The sequence below is a fragment of the Pseudoliparis swirei genome, chromosome 17 (genome assembly GCF_029220125.1).
Source record: "Pseudoliparis swirei isolate HS2019 ecotype Mariana Trench chromosome 17, NWPU_hadal_v1, whole genome shotgun sequence".
NCBI lineage: Eukaryota > Metazoa > Chordata > Actinopteri > Perciformes > Liparidae > Pseudoliparis > Pseudoliparis swirei.
The window spans coordinates 726029-749018 of NC_079404.1; the positions used below are offsets into that span (position 1 = coordinate 726029).

Consider the following 22990-nt stretch of genomic DNA (forward strand, 5'->3'; position numbering starts at 1 on the left):
TGTGATGTCGATCTCATCTTGTGAGCTAACGAGGAGGCAAGTGACTCCTGAAACACATCGTGGCAACATTCAAGCAACGAGCCGCGTGCGAGCAGCTCACAGGTGTTCCGTGCCAACCGCACCGCCTGCGAAATGCGCACAACCAACAATATATTACGCAACTGTTTACTTACTAGTAAGCATTTAATTTACAATGAACTGAGGAGCTGCAGTTGTTTCTACCTCAGTTGTCTCAACTGTGGTGCATCTGAAGTTCATTTTACAGCAATACATTAAGCCCACCATCTATCCGGCACGGGATGGGCCAATATCCCGACGCGTAAAATGCGTCATTAAGTATCCTAAAAGCTGGAGACCTGGCGCATGCGCATGAATACTTACACCTCCTGCTTCAACAATCTTTCCGGAGATAATTACCGTAATGTTTTAAATATTTCTGCCTTTGTGCAAAAGATATTGACAACCAGTCCAGTTGTCTTTATTAACACATGACGTCATTACGCATCCACAAGATGAACCCTTTGCCGCCACACTGCAGGTCGTTCTCAATGGGCGTGGTCAGAGTTTAAAGAAGACATATATTCATATACTTCTTGTTATGCTGGAACTCCACAGCTCATGCACTTTGGCTGAAATGACCTGAGAGTAAAATGTGTCCATGAACGCGTCGCGTCCCCACGGAACCACGACGAAGAGTTATTTCACCCAGACGTCCAGCGCGTAAAGCTCTTTGGACTCAATCCAACGAGCACAGACCCACAGGGTAGCCGAACCCACCGATACCCAAAGGAAGCAGCTCGGGGCCTGCAGTGGTCCCGGAAGTCAAGAACTAGTCCAAACTGAAGGTGGGCCGCGCAGCAGGACCCGGTTCCTTTCATCCGACTCACACACAGAGACACATTACAAAGATGACACAAAGAAGTAGAGCCGGGTGAAGACCGCGGAGGGGGAGAGAGTGAAGGACGCGCTGCCCGCCGCTGCCCGCCGCTGATTGGCCCCCGGACAGGCGCTGTTGATTCAGGCTCCGCCGGCCAGAAGATAAGATAAAGGCCATATAAAGTGGACGGGATGCGCATCCATCCCTCAGTCAGCTGCCTCCAGCTCCGGGAGGGTTCACGAGCACGAGCGGAAGTCTCCGAGCATCACCTGCCAGGTAAGTCCTCAGTCTATTGAGGCGCGTTAACGCGCTCCATGTTCACACTGTTTACTGTTGAGGTGATAATAAGTATACAGGTTAGAAGTAAATCACTTCTTAAACACGAGACTAAGAGTCCAGACGTTTGAGACTAAACTTCATTAAAAGCCTCGAAGACATTATTTCCTCATTTTATTTTATTTATATTATTTTTCTATTGCAGACCATGTCTCCCACAATGCAGTGCGCCCCGACCGAGCTGCGCGCGTCTAGAGAAGCGGTGACGCGCTGCAGGTTCTCCGCGGTCCGCAGTGGCGTGAAGGAAGCCGGCGACACCGGGAGCACCGGCGATACCGGCGACACCGGGCATACTGGGTACACCGGGGTCACCGGGCACACGGATGACCCCGCGCCGCTGGCCGCGGCCTCCTCGGTGACTACCCTCAGACCCCGGTGTGAGAAGCCCGGTCCGCGCGGCCGCCGCCGGTCGAAGGCCAACGACCGGGAGCGCTCGCGCATGCACAACCTGAACTCGGCGCTGGACGCGCTGCGGCGGATCCTCCCGGCGCTACCGGAGGACGCCAAGCTCACCAAGATCGAGACGCTGCGCTTCGCCCACAACTACATCTGGGCCCTGAGCGAGACTGTGCGCATGGCCGCGCCGCACGGGCACGCGCCGGACTACCTGGTGCCGGTGGGCTCCGGCCCGGGCATCCCGGCCAGCGTCTCCTCCGCGGAGTGGGACTCGGGGTCCTCCTCAGAGACCCCCGCCGCCTGCGACCCGAGAAACTGTTACGCGCATCCGAAGAAGTGCACGATGCCCGGGTTCCTCCCGGTTACCGTGTACTTCAAGTCCAGCTGCGGGGACGAGGACCCGCGGAGCACCTGGCGCTTCTGACCGTTACTCCGTTACTCCGAGGAACTTTAAGTGACCGGCTGGAAATCTTCAGAATAAAAGCACTTGAATATAAGTTAGAGTTCTTCACTGAGCATGAAGCACGAGACAACTTAAGGTACAAATATTTATTTTGGTAATGACATTGAAATGTATTTTTGCTGCATAAAAGTGTTTTTATTTAATAAAACTAGAAAACACTTGTCGGTGAACGAGTGTTTCCTTTGGTTCCATGATTCAAACGAGATAAACTTTACACTTTAAAGAGATCAAATAAAAGCTTCGTCTCATTTCATCGACGAGCGAATCCGGAAGATCCAGAGATGAAATCTGTGTGAAGCGGAATGAGAAGAACGAGTCAGAAGAGCTAAATGTTGGAATGTCTTGATTATGTCCCGGCGTCTGCAGCTCTATAGTGGCGTCTGCAGCAGCTCTATAGTGGCGTCTGCAGCTCTATAGCGGCGTCTGCAGCAGCTCTATAGCGGCGTCTGCAGCAGCTCTATAGCGGCGTCTGCAGCTCTATAGCGGCGTCTGCAGCAGCTCTATAGTGGCGTCTGCAGCTCTATAGTGGCGTCTGCAGCAGCTCTATAGCGGCGTCTGCAGCAGCTCTATAGCGGCGTCTGCAGCAGCTCTATAGCGGCGTCTGCAGCAGCTCTATAGCGGCGTCTGCAGCAGCTCTATAGTGGCGTCTGCAGCTCTATAGTGGCGTCTGCAGCAGCTCTATAGCGGCGTCTGCAGCAGCTCTATAGCGGCGTCTGCAGCAGCTCTATAGCGGCGTCTGCAGCTCTATAGTGGCGTCTGCAGCAGCTCTATAGTGGCATCTGCAGCAGCTCTATAGCGGCGTCTGCAGCAGCTCTATAGCGGCGTCTGCAGCTCTATAGTGGCGTCTGCAGCAGCTCTATAGCGGCGTCTGCAGCAGCTCTATAGCGGCGTCTGCAGCAGCTCTATAGTGGCGTCTGCAGCAGCTCTATAGCGGCGTCTGCAGCAGCTCTATAGCGGCGTCTGCAGCAGCTCTATAGCGGCGTCTGCAGCAGCTCTATAGTGGCGTCTGCAGCAGCTCTATAGTGGCATCTGCAGCAGCTCTATAGTGGCGTCTGCTGCAGCTCTATAGTGGCGTCTGCAGCAGCTCTATAGTGGCATCTGCAGCTCTATAGTGGCGTGCAGGCCGGGGCGCCGCTCTACTTGGGGAAGACGGTGACCACGTCGTAGCCCTCGGGGGGCGTCACCCGCTGGCGGGCGTGCGCCTCGCAGTAGATCTGCTCCTCCACAAAGAAGTGTCCCTTCTGCTTGAGGTTGGCGTCGCAGTCGGAGCAGCTGTAGCACTCAGGGTGGCGGAACTTGTCCCGGAGCTTCACCACCAGGCCCCTGAAGGAGAGAACAGAGGTCACCGTCACCACAGAGGTCACCATCACCACACAGAGGTCACCATCACCACAGAGGTCACCATCACCACACAGAGGTCACCATCACCACAGAGGTCACCATCACCACACAGAGGTCACCATCACCACAGAGGTCACCGTCACCACACAGAGGTCACCGGCACCACAGAGGTCACCGTCACCACAGAGGTCACCATCACCACACAGAGGTCACCATCACCACAGAGGTCACCGGCACCAGAGAGGTCACCGGCACCACACAGAGGTCACCATAAAAGTAATATAGAGCATATACTCGGTGTTTTAAAGTAATATAGAGCATATACTCGGTGTTTTAAAGTAATATAGAGCATATACTCGGTGTTTTAAAGTAATATAGAGCATATACTTGGTGTATTAAAGTAATATAGAGCATATACTCGGTGTATTAAAGTAATATAGAGCACATACTTGGTGTATTAAAGTAATATAGAGCATATACTCGGTGTATTAAAGTAATATAGAGCACATACTTGGTGTATTAAAGTAATATAGAGCATATACTCGGTGTATTAAAGTAATATAGAGCATATACTCGGTGTATTAAAGTAATAGAGAGCATATACTTGGTGTATTAAAGTAATATAGAGCATATACTTGGTGTATTAAAGTAATATAGAGCATATACTCGGTGTATTAAAGTAATATAGAGCATATACTCGGTGTATTAAAGTAATATAGAGCATATACTCTGTGTATTAAAGTAATATAGAGCATATACTCGGTGTATTAAAGTAATATAGAGCACATACTTGGTGTATTAAAGTAATATAGAGCATATACTCGGTGTATTAAAGTAATAGAGAGCACATACTTGGTGTATTAAAGTAATATAGAGCATATACTCGGTGTATTAAAGTACTATAGAGCATATACTCGGTGTTTTAAAGGAAGCCAGAGGCCTGTAAGTTGGATACAAAACGTATTATGCTGAAAGACAAATGAGCAGAATCTGTTTGGGAGTTCCCAGCGGTCGTAACCGTTTCCGCCACCAGGGGGAGACACTCCACCGCAGCTCCTCGGCCTCTCGCCAGAAGCTCCTGGATCCTGAAGGTCTCTCCACGTGACCCGGACCGACGGGACGTTACATAATGACGGAACGTGAAGACTCACACGATGCCGGAGCCACATTTGTCGCAGCAGGGCAGCGTGTCGGCGGCGCCCAGCGAGGAGCCCGTCCTCAGGGCCGGGGCCTTCACGCTCCGGAAGCCCGACGGCTTATCCGGGTCACCTAGGAGACGCAGAGAGACGGCTCAGACTCGTCTCTAAAGCATCGAGTCCCCCAACGAACATCAGGCGCTCCGTACCCGTCTCCAGGATCTCCTGCAGCACTTTGAATGAAGCCGACTGGCGCGGCGGCTCGGCGGCCTCCTGGTTCTCCTGCAGCATCTTGTAAACCTCAGAATCCTCTGTGACCGACGGCCGCTTGCCCGCCTGAGACGGATCAGATGGAGCCCTGCAGGGCGGAGGGGTCAGGGGTCAGGGGTACACGGCCAACAGCGATCAGAAGAACTTCACAGCAGCTCAAACGACCAGAACCACATGAACTCTGACCAACAGGTTCTCACTGGTTCTGTGGACTGAAGGTTTGTCCCTTTATTTTTTTACGGCTCCAAGTTGTTGAATGTGAGCAGAACTAGACAAACAGACGCCAGCGCTCTACATATTCAGAGGAACTGGTTTGCTGCTCGATTAAAACCCTGAACATCAGACACAAGCAGCAGGAGGTTGACCCGGTGTTTGGGCTCAAAGGGGAACAGAGCTCGCCGTCCTCTCACCTGTTGGGCTCGTTGGCGGCGGCGATGGTTTTGACCTCGTCCACGGCCGAGTTGAAGTCCTTGATGTTCTCGGAGGAGTAGAGGCCGGAGGGGCTGTTGTACTGGTTGGTGACCACTTGGGGGCCAAAGCCGGCGAAGGGCAGAGCGCTCCGGTTGTGGGCGGAGCCGATGTGCCTCACCTCCTGTGGAGAACCGTGAAAGGTCTCTTTTGGTGAGCGGCCAACAAACTGGAGGCGGAGCTTAGTGAAGCGACTGAAACATGCAACACGGAGAGCACGACCTTTGACCCCTTCAGATGAACTGACGCTTCATGTTTGCGCTAGTGAGGGCGCTAGTGAGGGCGCTAGTGAGGGCGCTAGTGAGGGCGCTAGTGAGGGCGCTAGTGAAGGCGCTAGTGAGGGCGTTAGTGAGGGCGCTAGTGAGGGCGCTAGTGAAGGCGCTAGTGAGGGCACTAGTGAAGGCGCTAGTGAAGGCGCTAGTGAGGGCACTAGTGAAGGCGCTAGTGAAGGCGCTAGTGAGGGCGCTAGTGAGGGCGCTAGTGAAGGCGCTAGTGAGGGCACTAGTGAAGGCGCTAGTGAAGGCGCTAGTGAGGGTGCTAGTGAAGGCGCTAGTCAGGGCGCTAGTGAAGGCGCTAGTGAAGGCGCTAGTGAGGGCGCTAGTGAGGGCGCTAGAAGCTGGCTGTCGGAGAGGAAGTCGCCTGATGATGCAACTGTTGAGAGATTCAAAGTTTAAACTTCCTCGTTGATCCAGACTTAATGACAGCCGGCGGTCCAGACGGCCCGGCACGGCCCGGCACGGCCCGGCCCACCAGACACACCTCACCCGGAAAGACCTCCAGAGAACTCACAAGGCAGGAAAACCCCAAAGTCTGAGCCAGACAACAAACAAACAAACAAACAAGAGGCAGAGCCCGTACCACAGCAACACACAGACAAGCTGTCCACACACAGTGCAGCGCGAGTGTGTGAGTGTGTGTGTGTGAGAGTGTGTGTGTGCGTGTGCACACACACATAACATCCTGTGACCGTGAAGCCACAGAGTCGGTTTCCTCCATGATTTCACACTTCAGGAAGCGAGGTGGCAGAAACCGGCTGATAAACGACCGTCTCCTAGGCAACCGGCTGTTGGGAGGTAAACAATGACCTCATCGTCGGCCGTGTGCAGAGAAGAAGAAAAAAAGAGAAAAGAAAAGGGAGAGGACGAGCAGCCGCCAGACACGTATGAGGCAGGGCTCCACATGCTCGCGGAATAGAGAGAGTGAGTGAGTGTGTGTGTGGGGGGGGGGGGGGGGGTGGACACACACACACACACACACACACACCTTTTGTTCCGATGCAAGATCCATCTTGTACGGGTGAGTCTTTCCTTCCTCGGAGGAGAGCGGTGACCACATTTTACTTTCTGACCTGCGGAACACAAACATTGACAAGAGTTCACCAACGTAAAAAAAAGATATCACATAAATAATCCATAAATAATCTCCAAATAATGACTAAATAATCCATAAATAATCTCTTTATAATCCCTAAATAATAATCCCACACAAATGAGTTTTAACTAAATAATAAAAAGTAAAATCTGTATTATACATTTCCTCTTCAGTCCGTGTCCCTGAAGCCGAGGACACCTGGCGCTCACCTGTCCACGGAGAGATCCATCTCCTCCACGCAGCCTTTGATCTTGTTCTGCGCCGCCAGGTGAGTCATGTTCTCCGTCGGTTCTCCGTCGATCGCCAAGATCATGTCTCCGATGCACAGGTTGGCCAGCGCCGCTTTGCTCCCAGGGGTCACCTGAGACCGTGAGACAGGTGGGGACAGGTGAGACCAGTGGGGACTCTAATGGAGCCGAAGCTTTAGACATTTAAATAGAGAAAGCTCAAAGATAGTGATGTGTTGTTAAGACCTTCACTCTGCTCTTTATTTACAGTAAACTAATGCAGAGACACCTGGGGGGGGGGGGGGGGTGACAGTGAGGTGAGACAGGCAGGAAGAGAAAGGGAGGAGGAGGAGAGAGAGAGATAGAGAGAGAGAAAGGGAGGAGGAGAGAGAGAGAGAGACAGAGACACAGAGAGACAGAGAGAGAGACAGACACAGAGAGAGAGAGACACAGAGAGAGAGAGACAGAGAGAGAGACAGAGACACAGAGAGAGAGAGAGAGACAGAGACACAGAGAGAGAGACAGAGACACAGAGAGAGAGAGACAGAGAGAGAGACAGAGACAGAGAGAGACACAGAGACAGAGAGACAGAGAGAGAGAGAGAGAGACAGAGAGAGAGAGAGACAGAGACAGAGAGAGAGACAGACACAGAGAGAGAGAGACACAGAGAGAGAGACAGAGACACAGAGAGAGAGAGACAGAGAGAGAGACAGAGACAGACACAGAGACAGAGAGGGAGAGAGAGAGAGAGACAGAGAGAGACACAGAGAGAGAGAGAGAGAGACAGAGAGAGAGAGAGAGAGAGAGAGACAGAGGCAGAGAGAGAGAGAGACAGAGACTCAGTCAGGATCTCCTGAGGTCTCCCTGCTGGTCCTCTATGTTCGGACTAAGGTCCAGTGAGGTCCTGTTATGGTGTTCTGGTGTTCTGGTGTTCTAGTGTTCTGATGTTCTAGTGTTCTGATGTTCTGGTGTTCTGATGTTCTAGTGTTCTGATGTTCTGGTGTTCTGGTGTTCTGATGTTCTGGTGTTCTGGTGTTCTGGAGCTGCTTCACGTGTTTGATGAGGCTGTAAACTACGGGCTGCTGCGAGACGTTCAGTGACACTCGGAGATTTTAGAACAATAAATAAATACAAAGTTTCCTCCATGTTAGACTTTTAATTCGAAGTGAGAACTAAACGGTGTAAACACGCCGGGTGTGTGACGTAGAACCGGAACGCTTCAGTTTAACAAAAACATCAAAACACTGAAAGAAATAATGAAAAAGCGGAACGTGGAACTTAACAACAATAACTGACATTTGTAAAAGTGACGTCACCTCGCTGTATACAGTTATAACGTGCACCAAGTAAAACACCAGCAGAGCCGCCATCAGGGAGGCCCGTTAGTTCCTCCAGCTGCCGGTAACCCACAGCCCGGGGCGGCAGGTGAGCCCGGTGGCGGCTCACCGACAAGAGCACTCACCCGGGAGATGGTCAGCGGCTGCTCGAAGTCCTTCCCCCCGACCAGCCGGAACCCCCAGGGCCCAGGACCACGCACCAGCACCCGGAGAGGCATAACGGGACGGCGGCTCGGTAACGGACGGTAGACGCGGTGGCTCGGGCTCCGGGTCGCTGCTCACCGACTCTCACACGTGCAGAGCCCGACAGACAGCAGCTCGCATCGGGGGAGAGCACGAAGATCGCCTCTTGGGAGAGATGATCACTCTCAGGACAACTCAACGACGGGATCCAACCGGAACCAACGTCACTGATTGATTGACCAATATTCGTCCAGTGAAGCTTCTTCCTCTGTGCAGCGCGTCACTCGGTGTCCCTGTTGACCCACACAGACACACCTGCTGCTCTACATAGTGACCAATGCTCTACATGTGTATTCATGTGCAGGACTGCCTCTGAAATAGAGCCCAATGACTCCAGGACTCAGCCCAGTCTGGGTTGAGTCGTGTTCTCTCAATCAGAATCTTGTTTTCATTTGACATGTGAGCCCTAAATTCTAAAGCTACTAAAGGAACTTTAACTTTCTGCTGATTTAGTCTAGAATCCCTTTAGAAACTCTTTCATTGTCTCCCAGCAGGTCCGACGGAGCTCCGGTAAGTCCTGGTTCTGGTTCTGGGCCTCCAGCAGCAGGTCTTTACTCATGTCGGGGATAAAGAGACTTTTTTACATTCAGACATTTACCCTCAAAGCTGAGAATGAACCTCATGCATCACACACACGTCCAACAATAACGCACAACTTTGTTTTTGTGAATAAATAACAGAACTCCACTTTTCCAATTGTTTTGTAAAACAAAACAAAAAACATGTACATCCTGCCAAAAACAGTGAAACATAATAATTGTAGTTCATATCTAGATGTTCTATTGGAATAACATTAACCATGGCCGCTCTGGTGCCCATTTTGACTGAAACGCGTTGATACTTTGAAAGCAGAGCAGAGTGAGCCCTCTTCGCGTTTCCCTCCTCTTGGACGAGCTCCAGTGTTTGTCCTCGGCTCGTCGGCCGTTACGTCATCGAGTTGGACGCGGGCTTACCATTTATGGTCGAGCTGAATCCAGGATGTGGAATGTGCCGCTCCCAAAACACTTGAGTCCCTGCCAGAGGATCTTTGATAAGTGGAGAGCGGCCGAAACACGTCCTCCGCGGGCCCGCGGGCCCTATGTGAAGGGAAGGAGCTCCTCCTGATGTCGTTGTACGCACACATCTGCCAACACCCGGATCCAAGGTGCAGCCTCTCAGATTTAAAACATCATCATGTCCACAGGTCGTGATCAGTCTAAAGAGTGAAGACTTTCCCCGTTCACATTTATCTGTCCACTCAGGAAAGAAAAGGGAAAGCAGCAACTGGTTTAAACGGTTTATTAAATATTGCATAATACCGAAGTCACAGCAGTGTGTAGTATCTTCATTTCATATCCATGGAACAGCAAACGAAGCAAACACGTCTCATGAAGGCCGTTACGACTCGGTTAAAGCGTCACACTGGTAGTTCTTAGAGATGTCGTCATGGAGACGGCGGGACGGGGACATGGACGAGGTCACGGGGACATGGACGAGGTCAGGGGGTCATGGACGAGGTCAGGGGGTCATGGACGAGGTCACGGGGACATGGTAGAGGTCACGGGGACATGGTAGAGGTCACAGGGACATGGTAGAGGTCACAGGGACATGGTAGAGGTCAGGGGGGCATGGACGAGGTCACAGGGACATGGACGAGGTCAGGGGGTCATGGACGAGGTCACGGGGACATGGTAGAAGTCACAGGGACATGGTAGAGGTCACAGGGACATGGTAGAGGTCACAGGGACATGGTAGAGGTCACGGGGACATAGACGAGGTCACAGGCACATGGACGAGGTCACAGACACATGGACGAGGTCACGGGGTCATGGACGAGGTCACAGGGACATGGTAGAGGTCAGGGGGGCATGGTAGAGGTCACGGGGACATAGACGAGGTCACGGGGACATGGTAGAGGTCAGGGGGTCATCCCACCCCCTCCCAGACCAGAGCATGACGATGAGGCCCGCACCAACGCGGCGTGACGAGAGAACGGCGGCGTGAAGTTCACGAGGTCTAACTTCCTGTGCTCAGTAACCGGGGAACAATCCTTCAGGTCAATAAACCGCTGCGGGTGACGGCCGCTCCGCCTGGCCCCGCCCCCCCGCACTCTATTTCATTATTTACATATTTACAATCCTTCTGGTGACGTGTGGGTTATGCTGCGCCACATTCCTGTCTTCATACATTCATCAGCTGCTCATCACCGTGGAGACCAGACTGCTGATGTGGTGGTTTGGGTCAGGAGACTCCCGACCAATCAGCACGTCGCGTTACGACATGTTTACTCAAACAGCTTCACGTGGTGGAGCTAAACACCTGAATATGATATCAGAGCTACACCGGAGGGAGGACGAGGGAGGGAGGGAGGACGAGAGGATGAGGGAGGACGAGAGGATGAGGGAGGACGAGGGAGGGAGGGAGGATGAGGGAGGACGAGAGGATGAGGGAGGACGAGAGGATGAGGGAGGACGAGGGAGGGAGGGAGGATGAGGGAGGACGAGAGGATGAGGGAGGACGAGGGAGGGAGGGAGGATGAGGGAGGATGAGGGAGGAGGGAGGATGAGAGGATGAGGGAGGGAGGACGAGAGGATGAGGGAGGACGAGAGGATGAGGGAGGGAGGACGAGAGGATGAGGGAGGACGAGAGGACGAGGGAGGACGAGAGGATGAGGGAGGACGAGAGGATGAGGGAGGATGAGAGGATGAGGGAGGACGAGAGGATGAGGGAGGACGAGAGGATGAGGGAGGACGAGAGGATGAGGGAGGACGAGGGAGGGAGGGAGGATGAGGGAGGACGAGAGGATGAGGGAGGACGAGAGGATGAGGGAGGACGAGGGAGGACAAGAGGATGAGGGAGGACGAGGGAGGAGAGGATGAGGGAGGACGAGAGGATGAGGGAGGACGAGAGGATGAGGGAGGGAGGACGAGAGGATGAGGGAGGACGAGGGAGGGAGGGAGGATGAGGGAGGACGAGAGGATGAGGGAGGACGAGAGGACGAGGGAGGACAAGAGGATGAGGGAGGACGAGAGGATGAGGGAGGACGAGAGGATGAGGGAGGACGAGAGGATGAGGGAGGACGAGAGGATGAGGGAGGACGAGAGGACGAGGGAGGACGAGAGGACGAGGGAGGACGAGACGAGGGGAGAGGATGAGGGAGGACTGGATGAGGAGGACGAGGATGAGGGGCGAGGAGGATGAGGAGGACGAGGAGGGATGAGGGAGGAACTCATGGGGGTTCTGCTCATGAGGGTTCTGCTCATGGGGGTTCTGCTCATGGGGGTTCTGCTCATGAGGGTTCTGCTCATGGGGGTTCTGCTCATGAGGGTTCTGCTCATGGGGGTTCTGCTCATGGGGGTTCTGCTCATGAGGGTTCTGCTCATGGGGGTTCTGCTCATGAGGGTTCGGCTCATGGGGGTTCTGCTCATGGGGGTTCTTCTCATGAGGGTTCTGCTCATGGGGGTTGTTCTCATGGGGGTTCTTCTCATGAGGGTTCTGCTCATGGGGGTTCTTCTCATGGGGGTTCTGCTCATGGGGGTTCTTCTCATGGGGGTTCTTCTCATGAGGGTTCTGCTCATGGGGGTTCGGCTCATGGGGGTTCTTCTCATGGGGGTTCGGCTCATGAGGGTTCTGCTCATGGGGGTTCTGCTCATGGGGGTTCTGCTCATGAGGGTTCTGCTCATGGGGGTTCTGCTCATGAGGGTTCTGCTCATGGGGGTTCTGCTCATGAGGGTTCTGCTCATGGGGGTTCTGCTCATGAGGGTTCGGCTCATGGGGGTTCTGCTCATGGGGGTTCTTCTCATGAGGGTTCTGCTCATGGGGGTTCTTCTCATGAGGGTTCTGCTCATGGGGTTCTACTCATGGGGGTTCTGCTCATGGGGGTTCTTCTCATGAGGGTTCTGCTCATGGGGGTTCGGCTCATGGGGGTTCTTCTCATGGGGGTTCTTCTCATGAGGGTTCTGCTCATGGGGGTTCTTCTCATGGGGGTTCTGCTCATGGGGGTTCGGCTCATGAGGGTTCTGCTCATGGGGGTTCTTCTCATGAGGGTTCTTCTCATGGGGGTTCTTCTCATGAGGGTTCTTCTCATGAGGGTTCTGCTCATAGGGGTTCTGCTCATGGGGGTTCTTCTCATGAGGGTTCTTCTCATGAGGGTTCTTCTCATGGGGGTTCTTCTCATGAGGGTTCTGCTCATGAGGGTTCTTCTCATGGGGTTCTTCTCATGAGGGTTCTGCTCATGGGGGTTCTTCTCATGGGGGTTCTTCTCATGAGGGTTCTGCTCATGGGGGTTCTTCTCATGAGGGTTCTTCTCATGGGGGTTCTGCTCATGGGGGTTCTTCTCATGAGGGTTCTTCTCATGAGGGTTCTTCTCATGGGGGTTCTTCTCATGAGGGTTCTGCTCATGGGGGTTCTTCTCATGGGGGTTCTTCTCATGAGGGTTCTGCTCATGGGGGTTCGGCTCATGGGGGTTCTGCTCATGGGGGTTCGGCTCATGAGGGTTCTTCTCATGAGGGTTCTTCTCATGGGGGTTCTTCTCATGAGGGCTCTGCTCATGAGGGTTCTGCTCATGGGGGTTCTGCTCATGGGGGTTCGGCTCATGAGGGTTCTTCTCATGAGGGTTCTGCTCATAGGGGTTCTGCAGGATCAGACGGTCACACTAGTCCACCTGGTGTGAACTAAACAGGATTAAAATACTTGAGGAACAAGGACCCTAACACCTGAGTGAGCAGGTAGAGCCCAGAACTCTTGACGGTTCTGTTGACCCTGAAGGACGGGTCGTCTTCTCCATGCGGCGAGGAGGGGGTTCTTCTCTGTGTGTGTGTGTGGGGGGGGGGGGGTTAGAAGGCTAACCCTTCTGATCGTGTTTCATGCTCCGATTTGACCTGTGCTCACGCTGTGCTAATGTCATGCTAACGCTGTGCTAACGCTTCCGATTGAAATCGTCCGCTGTGGCCCAAGTTGTCGTCCTTACATATGAAAATATGGAGCCATGTTTTGGAAGGCCTCTTAAAAGTTTTCTGTACACATTTACACGGCGCAAAACAAAATACAATATTGTTAGTATAGGGGGCGTGGCTAAAATCTCTCTTAACAATTATTGTTTTCTAAGACACCTTGTTGGCTTCATTAAGTATCCTTTTGTTGTTGTTGTGATTATTTTCTATCGTTGTCTTGTGAGGTGGAATCTACCTTAGAGACTAAACCGGAGGTGAAGTGCTCGCCGCCAGCTACCTTCAGGCTACTTTGAGGCTACCTTAGCTACCTTCAGCTACCTTCAGGCTACCTTCAGGCTACTTTGAGGCTACCTTAGCTACCTTCAGCTACCTTCCAGCTACCTTCAGCTACCTTCAGCTACCTTCAGGCTACCTTCAGGCTACTTTGAGGCTACCTTCAGCTACCTTCCAGCTACCTTCAGCTACCTTCAGGCTACCTTCAGCTACCTTCAGGCTACCTTCCAGCTACCTTCAGCTACCTTCAGCTACCTTCAGGCTACCTTCAGCTACCTTCAGGCTACCTTCAGCTACCTTCAGGCTATCTTCCAGCTACCTTCAGGTTACATTCCAGCTACCTTCAGGCTACCTTCAGATACCTTCCAGCTACCTTCAGGCTACTTTGAGGCTACCTTCAGCTACCTTCAGCTACCTTCAGGCTACCTTCAGATACCTTCCAGCTACCTTCAGGCTACTTTGAGGCTACCTTCAGCTACCTTCAGGCTACCTTCAGATACCTTCCAGCTACCTTCAGCTACCTTCAGCTACCTTCAGATACCTTCCAGCTACCTTCAAGCTACTTTCAGGCTACCTTCCAGCTACCTTCAGGTTACATTCCAGCTACCTTCAGGCTACCTTCAGGCTACTTTCAGCTAAATTGAGGCTACCTTCCAGCTACCTTCCAGCTACCTTCCAGCTACTTTCAGGCTACCTTCAGGCTACCTTCAGGCTACTATCAGGCTACTGAAAGTAGTACTTTCAGAGTACTTTCAGGCTACTTTCAGGCTACTTTCAGGCTACCTTCAGGCTACCTTCAGGCTACTATCAGGCTACTGAAAGTAGTACTTTCAGGCTACTTTCAGGCTACTTTCAGGCTACCTTCAGGCTACCTTCAGGCTACTTTCAGGCTACTTTCAGGCTACTTTCAGGCTACCTTCAGGCTACTTTCAGGCTACTTTCAGGCTACCTTAAAGCTACCTTCAGGCTACCTTTCAGTAAGCTGACACGCTTTCCTTCCATTTTGACTGAAGAGGTATGAAAGGACTAATAAATAAGAGTTTGAAAATATAGGATGTGCAGATACACTTTTATCAGACATTCAACGCAGTCTATGGTGTCCTGTATTTGTGTTTGTGACTTGGTAATACCTGTTATAATACCTGTTGTAATACCTGTTATAATACCTGTTGTAATACCTGTTGTAATGACTTGTAATAACTGTTGTAACAACAACAACGGTGGGATACAAAAGGAAGGCAATACTGAACCGGTAGTAAAGTTTTCTGCTTTACACCGAGATGCAAATGTTGTGACATTCTTAAAATATGGAAAATGTGAAGATTCATAAAATGTGAAGTAGAACAGGCCTAAGGGGCTTCATACATGATCTAAACGAACCACCACATTCAATTACATGTTAACACTGAAGGTTTTCTGCTTCTTCATACTCAGTGAATCATGATGAACACCTCCGGTCCTGAAGCTCCCGCCTAACAGCTCCAACCACACGGCCTCAGAAGAACCACATTGTGACTCCTCCAAGGTCCGGTTCAGGTAATAAGATCCACACTCTGCTGCCGGCTCCAGACTGAGGTGAACACTGACTACTGGGACTACATGGACAAGATGGAAGCTATCACCTGTACAATAAAAGCTACTTTGCGGTAGGGTTTGTTTTAACGGAGGAATTCCACAAGTGGAGACAGACGAGAGTCAAGAAGAGAGAGTCAAGGTGTTCACCTCGCTGAGGCTCGGGCCGCCTCCCCGTGCAGGGAGACACACCTCGGGCCGAACACGTTCCCAGACAAGAAGGATTGGCTAAATGACTACGCGAACCGACAGCCACGCGCGATAGAAGTGACTTCCCAAGCTCGCCAGGCGACCACGTGTTACGGATCAGACGCCGTTACAGGTTCAAGTCCTTCACGTAATTCCCAGGGAACGTCCCAAACTGTTTCGTCCTCTTCGAGGTCCCTGCGGAGAAAAGAAAGAGGTTTAGAGGATCAGGTTTAGTGGGTTCTCTCTCAGATTAACGGCTCAAAGGACTTCGACGTGAACACAGAAATAACATCTGGAAGCGTGGCTGAAACACGAAGCACGCGTCTTAATCCTCTAGAAACCCGAGCTGGACGGAGGTGAACGGGCCTCTGCACGTGGCACCCGTTCAGTCCTCTGCTGTCATGGGGCAGAAGGCCCGTCAGAATTGATGTGACACGGCGAGTGAGACCGCATCCCCGAGGAATGAACCCCACATACCGACAAACCAGCCGTCGTCGCACTTCTCCATGACGCTGACGAGATCCCCCTCGTGCAGCTCCAGCTCGTCTTCGTTCTGCGGCACGTAGCTGTACAGGGCCTGAAAACTGGAGCACAACCTCCACCGGTTAACGCGCAGCGCTCAGAAGACGCCGGTCAGGAATGATGAGGAAAGCTCTCGGCGACACGGCGGGACAGAGAAAACGATCTCACTCACATTCCACAGCTGAGGCGGCCGGGCTCCGGGCTGCTGCTGTGGGACAGGGGTTGCTGGGAAATGATGAGAGATCGTTTACTGGGGTGGGGGTGCAGTCTGTGGACAGAGTCATGAGGGTGCTGGGACAGGGTGCTGCAGTACCTCACCGAGGTCTCAGCTATATTCAAGATCTCATTACACACTGCCTCCTAGTGGCCGTGGTGGTAGTCGTGGTAGTAATGGTAGTAGTAGTGAGACAGACAGCGGCCCCACAGAAAGTCCAGGAAGAGGCCGAGGTGAAGAGGTCAGGAGTTAGAGAGGGGGGGGGGGGCAGGAAGGGCGTCCAGTAGCAAGGAAGGAAGGGAAGTGATCCGTTAGAAGCCAAAGCAAAGGAGACGTTGGTGGAGCCGGGAGGAGAGGCATGACAAGGCCAGACAGCAGAGTGAGAGCATGTGGACAGGAGACACGTTGCATTAGTTCACTCACATGGGCATGCAGCGGTAGGGACATACGTGGAGGATTTAAACGTACTCTCGTGTTCTCTTATTCGCTTTCTTGCTGAAAAGTCTGACAGGAAGCTTGAGTCCATTCAATATCTAGACTTAGCTTAGCTTTAAAGACTTAGCTTAGCTCAAAGACTTAGCTTAGCTTTAAAGACTTAGCTTAGCTCAAAGACTTAGCTTAGCTCAAAAACTTAGCTTAGCTCAAAGACTTAGCTTAGCTTTAAAGACTTAGCTTAGCTCAAAGACTTAGCTTAGCTTTAAAGACTTAGCTTATCTCAAAGACTTAGCTTAGCTCAAAGACTTAGCTTAGCTCAAAGACTTAGCTTAGCTTTAAAGACTTAGCTTAGCTCAAAGATTTAGCTTAGCTCAAAGCTGACACAACAGTGTTGAAGTGTAACAGGAAGTCGGGTTGGAACCATTTCTTGGACAGAAACACTTCCTGGTGTGTCTGCTCGTTGCCTGGCAACGGAAAGGTGCCGTAAAGTGGACGTCCCTCTGTGAGGCTGCAGCTTCCTTTGGTTCGGGGTTATTTCGCTCCCCGCTTATCGACCTGGTCGACAGCTCTTTTTAAACCTTTTCTAATCCGCTGGTCTTTGTCCAAACAAGACGCCAATTAACACGTTATGTTGATCGGGCGGTCTAGACGCTGCGGGACGGGAATCCTCGTCGCCTCGGACAGAGCCAGGCTAGCTGTTTACACTTGTTTGGGGTCTTTATGCTAAGCTAAGCTAACTGGCCTCAGACAAACATGAGAGGAGTATCGATCTTCTTCTTCAGCAAGACAGCAAATAAACATATTCTTCCCAATACAGGAGGTGTAATACCTCACACGTTTCACATGGAGCACACATCTAGAAGACACAATGGGAGTCGCATGGATCTCTGAAGGGTGACTCAGGCCTCTCTCCCCCTTACCGCATAGGAGTTGGCGTTGTTGTTGTCCTGGATGTGGAACAGCATCACGGGGCTCCTCGAGCTGCGCTCCTGGTGGTCGGCCTCGTTTCTCACAAACTGCACAAACACAAAAATGTCAAATCAGCGACGACAAATACAAAATACATTTAAAAAAGCTTTTCTCTCGAGCTCACACACCAGCACCTGCTGTGAATACCGTCATACCTCAGGTTGCATTTCAACCTCGCAGCAGCTTTGGAAACACGTGAAACCTATAAATACTCACTAATAAATATGTCACTGTCCTAAATAAACCTCCAAACGCCAACAGCATCCATGTTATCACACCTCTGCTGCGTGGGACAACAACAACATGCCGACACTCCAGAGCTCTCAGATCCATCCTGGACACACTAACGCTCCGACACTCCTTTACCGCTGGACCTCTGAAGTGCTCCACAGAAACACTGAAGACAGCGTGAGACACCTGAGACACCTGAGACACCTGAGACACCTGAGACACATAAACTCTGGCGTGTTAGTAGCACACACAACGACATGCGGCTGTAAGAGGCGTGGCCAGTCCCAACTCTTCCATGTGGCCAACAGCTTCTCCGGGTGAGGGTCTCCTCCTGCACTCACACCTCAGCTTCAGCTGCTCTACCTGGAGGACTGAGCCTGGGATGCAACACGGCACACCATGCACAAGATACCTCTGCGGGGCTCGGGGGCCTCGGGGCCGCGTGGCGCCCGTCTCCCTCTGTCGGCTCCTTCTCCCCCCTCACCCAGCCCTCCAGCACCGGCCCCCCACAGGGGCTCACGGGCGGAGAGTGGAGGGAGAGCAGGAAGTCCCCCCCCTGAGGCGGGGTGAATGTGAGGAAGGGCGTGGCGGAGCTGGGTCTGGGCGGGTAGGGCGGGGGGAGGGGCGAGGCGGACGGGGACGCCATGGGGGAGACGCAGTACGGGCTGATGGAGTAGGGCGGGGGCAGGTACTCGCCGCAGCGGTACGACACGGAGGGCAGCGGCGGCAGGGGCGGGGTGGGGGCGGCGGGGGGGCTCCCCCCCCCCACGGTCAGGGAGATCCACTCGGAGGAGATGGCGTGGACCTCGGGGGACACGGAGCGGCGGGGGGAGCGGGGGAGGGGCAGCGGGGAGGTGGTCAGACGGTTACGATACAGCTTTTAAAGAGCAACGGGAAGCGATGGGGGGATGAGAGGAGGAAAAGAAAAAGGAGAGGAAAGATGAGACAAATTAAAAAGGCGGGTGTCAAGCTGAACGTGGAGGAGCGCCTCCTCGCCGCGCGGCGGCTCACCTGGGGGGAGGCGCTGGTGCTGCGCTGAGGCGACTGGCTGACTGGCGGGTCCAGGTACTCCATCCCGTTCTTCACGCGCGGTCGTCGGTTCACTTCCACGTACGTGACGGGGAAGATGCCTTGCCGGTTGGTGCCGGGGATTTTGCCTTCGTACCAGTTCTCATCCACTCTGCGGATGAGCGTGATCCTCTCCCCCTGCAGAGACACCTGTGTGAGCTGGTCCTCGCGGCGACAGGTGACCCTACACAACGCGGCCTCTCACCTTCCTGAAGGACATCTCCACCACCGTGTCCCCGTTGAAGTTGAAGCGGGCGATGGCCTCTCCGTACTCCAGCACCTGCACCGGGGCACTTTTCTTTGGCTGGGCTTTCTCTGTGGGGGGGAGGAGCTACAGGAGGCCACACGAGACGAGGTGAATCCCACTGCAGCAGGACGTTTAAACGTCTTCTACACATTGAATGCAAATGATCAAACGTACCTCGACGTAACTTTGAGGGAAGATGCCAACTCGCCCATGGTGCTCCCCTTCATACCAGTTCTGATCCACCTGCCGAATAATGTAGACGATGTCTCCCTTCTGGAACGGCAACTCCCTAGAAAATAGATTATTATGAATGTAATTTGATTCATTATTATTAGAAACAGAAAGAAGTAAAGAACAAACAAATGAAAGGAAGAGTGATCTCATGTTGACTGATTGGTGGGATTTATCCTCATTTAATTAAAAGTTAACATCTAAATCTATTATTATGATTCCACTGGTCTAAACAGTCATTACCTTCGCATTGAAGATGCGGAAGGTTATGTTTTGATCGCCGTGTATTTATTTATTTGTATATTCGCAAAACAAAAAAAGTATTAAACCGAATTGCATGGAATTTGGTGGGATGATTGGTTATTATCCGGGGACCATTTGATTAGATTTTGGGATCGATCGGGTCAAAGGTCAAGGTCATGGAAAGGTCAAAATCTTCTTTTTACCATAGCGCGGTCAATTTTTATCCAATTGGCAACTAATGCCAACATGTTCATAATTCAATGCCCAATCAAGATTCAAGATTCAAGATTCAAGATGTTTTATTTGTCACATACACACACAGGGTGTGCAGTGAAATGAAAGTGGCAATGCTCAGCAGGAATGTGCAAGGGCAACAAGTACACACTATTTACAAATAAAAAACAACACAATATTTACAGTAAGTGTGTGTGTGTGTGTGTGTGTGTGTGCCTAAGAGGGGCAGTTGTGTGGGTCTATGTGGGGGTCCTGGTGAGGTCGGAGTTCACAGTCCTGATGGCCTGAGGAAAGAAACTCCGTCTCAGTCTCTCTGTTCTTGCAGCGTGACTACGGAGGCGCCTGCCTGACCGCAGCAGCTGAAACAGTCTGTTGTTGGGGTGGTGAGGATCCTTCATGATCCTGCCGGCTCTGGTTCTGCACCTCCTGGTGTACAAGTCCTGCAGGGTGGGAAGTGTAGTTCCAATAGTGCGCTCAGCCGAACGCACTACTCTCTGCAGAGCCTTCCTGTCCTGAGCGGAGCAGTTGCCAAACCAGGCTGTGATGCTTCCTGTCAGGACGCTCTCTACAGCTCCAGAGTAGAAGGACTGAAGGATCCTCTGGGAAACTTTAAATTTCCTCAGCTGCCTGAGGTGGTAGAGGCGCTGCCTTGCCTTTCTCACCAGAGTGTCTGTGTTCGTTGACCATGTCAGATCCTCGGTGATGTGGACTCCCAGGTATTTATACCCGCTCACCCTCTCCACAGTAGTCCCGTTAATCCCCAGTGGTGAGTACGTCCTCTGTTGTTGTACCCTCCTAAAGTCCACAATCAGCTCCTTAGTTTTGGTGACATTCATGATGAGGCTGTTGTCCTGGCACCAGAGTGACAGATCAGCAACTTCCTCCAGGTAGGCCTTCTCGTCGTTGTCGGAGATCAGGCCCACCACCACTGTGTCATCCGCAAACTTGATGATGGTGTTGAGCTGAACCTGGCCACACAGTCATGTGTGTACAGGGAGTACAGTAGGGGCTGAGGACGCAACCCTGGGGGATCCTGTGTTCAGGGTGAGGGATTTGAGGTGTGTCTGCCCACCCTGACCACCTGTGGCCTGGCGGTCAGGAAGTCCAGGATCCAAGCACACAGGGGTGTTCAGTCCCAGCTCAATCAGCTTGCCGGCCACTCTGGAGGGATCTATGGTGTTGAAAGCTGAACTATAATCAATGAACAGCAGTCTCACATAGCCCCCCTCTGGCTGTCCAGATGAGAGAGTGTGGTGTGCAGTACCTGGGAGACAGCATCATCCGTGGATCTGTTTGGGCGATAAGCAAACTGCAGCGGGTCCATGGAGGAAGGGAGGAAGGCGCAGATGTAGTCCTTTATCAGCCTCTCAAAGCATTTCATGACCACCGAGGTGAGGGCCACCGGTCGGTAGTCATTCATACATGCTGGAGAAGCATTCTTGGGCACAGGGACAATAGTGGATCTCTTGAAGCAGGCGGGGACCACGGACTCAGCCAGGTAGAGGTTGAATATTGTGGTGAACACTGGAGCTAGCTGGTTAGCACAGGTCTTCAGTACTCGCCCAGATATGCCATCTGGACCTGCAGCTTTCCTGGTGTTCACCCTCAACAGAGCCCTCCTCACACTGTGCTCGGTCACAGAGAGTGTGTGTTCATCCCCAGCGGTAAAACTCACCTCGGCTACGCTAACGGTGTTGTTGTTAGCCGGCGAGCTAGCGCTGTTGTTGCTAGCCTCAAACCGTGCATAAAATGAGTTCAGGTCGTCCGCTAGGGATGCGTCGGCACTCACCATTGCGCGGGTCTGCTCTGGTAGTCTGTGATAGTCCGTAGCCCCTGCCATAGGCGCCTGGTGTCGCGCTGCTCCATCTGTGATTCCACTCTGTCTCGGTACCTCCTCTTGGCCTTCTTCACCGCCTCCTCAGTCCATAGACCGCTGCCTTGTACTCGTCCATGTTGCGGATACAAGACCGGAGTTATAGGCAGCAGTACGGGCGTTCACAGCTTCACGGATGGATCTATCAACCCACGGCTTTTGGTTAGGAAAGACCCTAACTTTTACCGTGGGGACGATGGTGTCCGCTAAGCGTTGCTATGAGGCTCATTGCTACTTCCATAAACTCGCTGACGTCACTGGAACTGGATTGGATCATGTCCCAGTCGACAATACTCAGAGCGTCCTGTAGCTCAGCCTCTGATTGGTCAGACCACCGCATTCGTTCCTCGTCACTACCGCTTCCCGCGATCCTTTGTTTATACTCCGGAAGCAGAAAAATGGCGGCATGGTCTGATTTCCCTAACGAGGGAGAGAGACAGCCTTGTAGCCTCTCTTGAATGGCGTATAGCAGTGGTCCAACGTTCTTTCCCTCTGGTAGCACACGTAATGTGCTGGTGAAAGTTCGGCATGACTTTTTAGGTTTGCCTTGTTAAAGTCCCCAGCCACCACCACAGCCGCTCGGGATACTTGTTCTGATGCCGACATAACACATCATGTAGGTCCGATAGTGCTACGTCGGTGTCCGCTTGTGGTGGAATGTAGCGGCTGTGGTGATGACCGAGCTGAACTCCCGGGAAGGTAGAATGGACGGCATGAGATCGTCAGATGTTCCAGGTTCGCGAGCAGGAGCGAGAAAGAGTCTTAATGTTCTTGGGGTCGCACCACATGTTGTTTGTCATGAAGCAAACCCTCCACCCTTAGATTTACCAGACTCTTCCGTTCTGTCTGCACGGAAAACAGTGAAGGACTCGGTTGGGCATATGACTCGTTCCGTCACCAGCCTGTTCTGCCAAGTTTCCGTCAGACAAAAGATGTTACAATCCCGCATGTCCCGTTGGAATCTGATCCTTGCCCTAAAATCATCCATCTTATTTTCCAGAGACTGGACGTTAGCAAGAAGGATGCTGGGCAAAGGTGGACGGTGGGCTTGAACTCTCAGTCTGTTCCGAATTCGCTCCGTTTCCCTCGATGTTTTCGTCGTCTCCCCGTAGTAGCGGCTCCACTGTTGTTGTTGTGGTTCGCTCGTACAATCTCTGCCGGCCACGCTGGATCGATGGAAAAAGTGGACAAAAACCCTTGTTTTGCGCAAAAGTTTATGTCCAAAAGTGTGCTGCGGTCGTATGTTGTTAGTGCCGATGTGTTTGTGGCAAAGAAAATATTAAAAATAAACAC

The 22990-nt window shown here is 52.4% G+C and overlaps 3 protein-coding genes across 5 annotated transcripts in view; 1 reads left to right on the forward strand and 2 right to left on the reverse strand.

Moving 5' to 3' along the window:
* The first annotated feature begins 1044 nt into the window (after positions 1-1044).
* On the forward strand, positions 1045-2060 carry neurog3 (neurogenin 3). Its single transcript, XM_056435821.1, has 2 exons — positions 1045-1153; positions 1359-2060. The coding sequence occupies exon 2, from the start codon at positions 1362-1364 to the stop codon at positions 2031-2033; it is 672 nt and encodes a 223-aa protein (XP_056291796.1). The 5' UTR covers positions 1045-1153; positions 1359-1361; the 3' UTR covers positions 2034-2060.
* An 83-nt stretch (positions 2061-2143) lies between these two features.
* On the reverse strand, positions 2144-8670 carry pdlim1 (PDZ and LIM domain 1 (elfin)). The gene is made up of 7 exons (XM_056435820.1): positions 8348-8670; positions 6868-7019; positions 6551-6635; positions 5230-5411; positions 4759-4907; positions 4565-4682; positions 2144-3395 (listed from the first exon to the last, which is right to left on the reverse strand). The coding sequence occupies exons 1-7, from the start codon at positions 8438-8440 to the stop codon at positions 3209-3211; spliced, it is 966 nt and encodes a 321-aa protein (XP_056291795.1). The 5' UTR covers positions 8441-8670; the 3' UTR covers positions 2144-3208.
* A 4760-nt stretch (positions 8671-13430) lies between these two features.
* The window catches only part of LOC130207655 (sorbin and SH3 domain-containing protein 1), a 42645-nt gene continuing 33085 nt past the window's right edge, over positions 13431-22990 (reverse strand). For all 3 annotated transcript variants that reach the window (XM_056436346.1, XM_056436347.1, XM_056436348.1), the window contains 8 exons: positions 19291-19405; positions 19075-19200; positions 18813-19007; positions 18214-18678; positions 17522-17617; positions 16125-16177; positions 15908-16014; positions 13431-15625 (listed from right to left, as the gene is read on the reverse strand). In XM_056436346.1, coding sequence (XP_056292321.1) covers positions 15558-15625; positions 15908-16014; positions 16125-16177; positions 17522-17617; positions 18214-18678; positions 18813-19007; positions 19075-19200; positions 19291-19405 — 1225 coding nt within the window. In that variant the 3' untranslated portion in view covers positions 13431-15557. The remainder of the gene's footprint in view (positions 15626-15907; positions 16015-16124; positions 16178-17521; positions 17618-18213; positions 18679-18812; positions 19008-19074; positions 19201-19290; positions 19406-22990) is intronic.

What these genes read in the sequence shown, in the direction of transcription:
- neurog3 (XM_056435821.1), top strand. Translation starts at nt 1,362, where the DNA reads ATGTCTCCCACAATGCAGTGCGCCCCGACCGAGCTGCGCGCGTCTAGA.
- pdlim1 (XM_056435820.1), bottom strand. Translation starts at nt 8,440, where the DNA reads ATGCCTCTCCGGGTGCTGGTGCGTGGTCCTGGGCCCTGGGGGTTCCGG. An exon ending in AGCCGCTGACCATCTCCCGG is followed by an intron (nt 7,020 to 8,347) that starts GTGAGTGCTCTT and finishes TCACGGTCTCAG; the next exon opens with GTGACCCCTGGGAGCAAAGC. An exon ending in AAATGTGGCTCCGGCATCGT is followed by an intron (nt 3,396 to 4,564) that starts GTGAGTCTTCAC and finishes TCTCTCCTTCAG; the next exon opens with GGGCCTGGTGGTGAAGCTCC.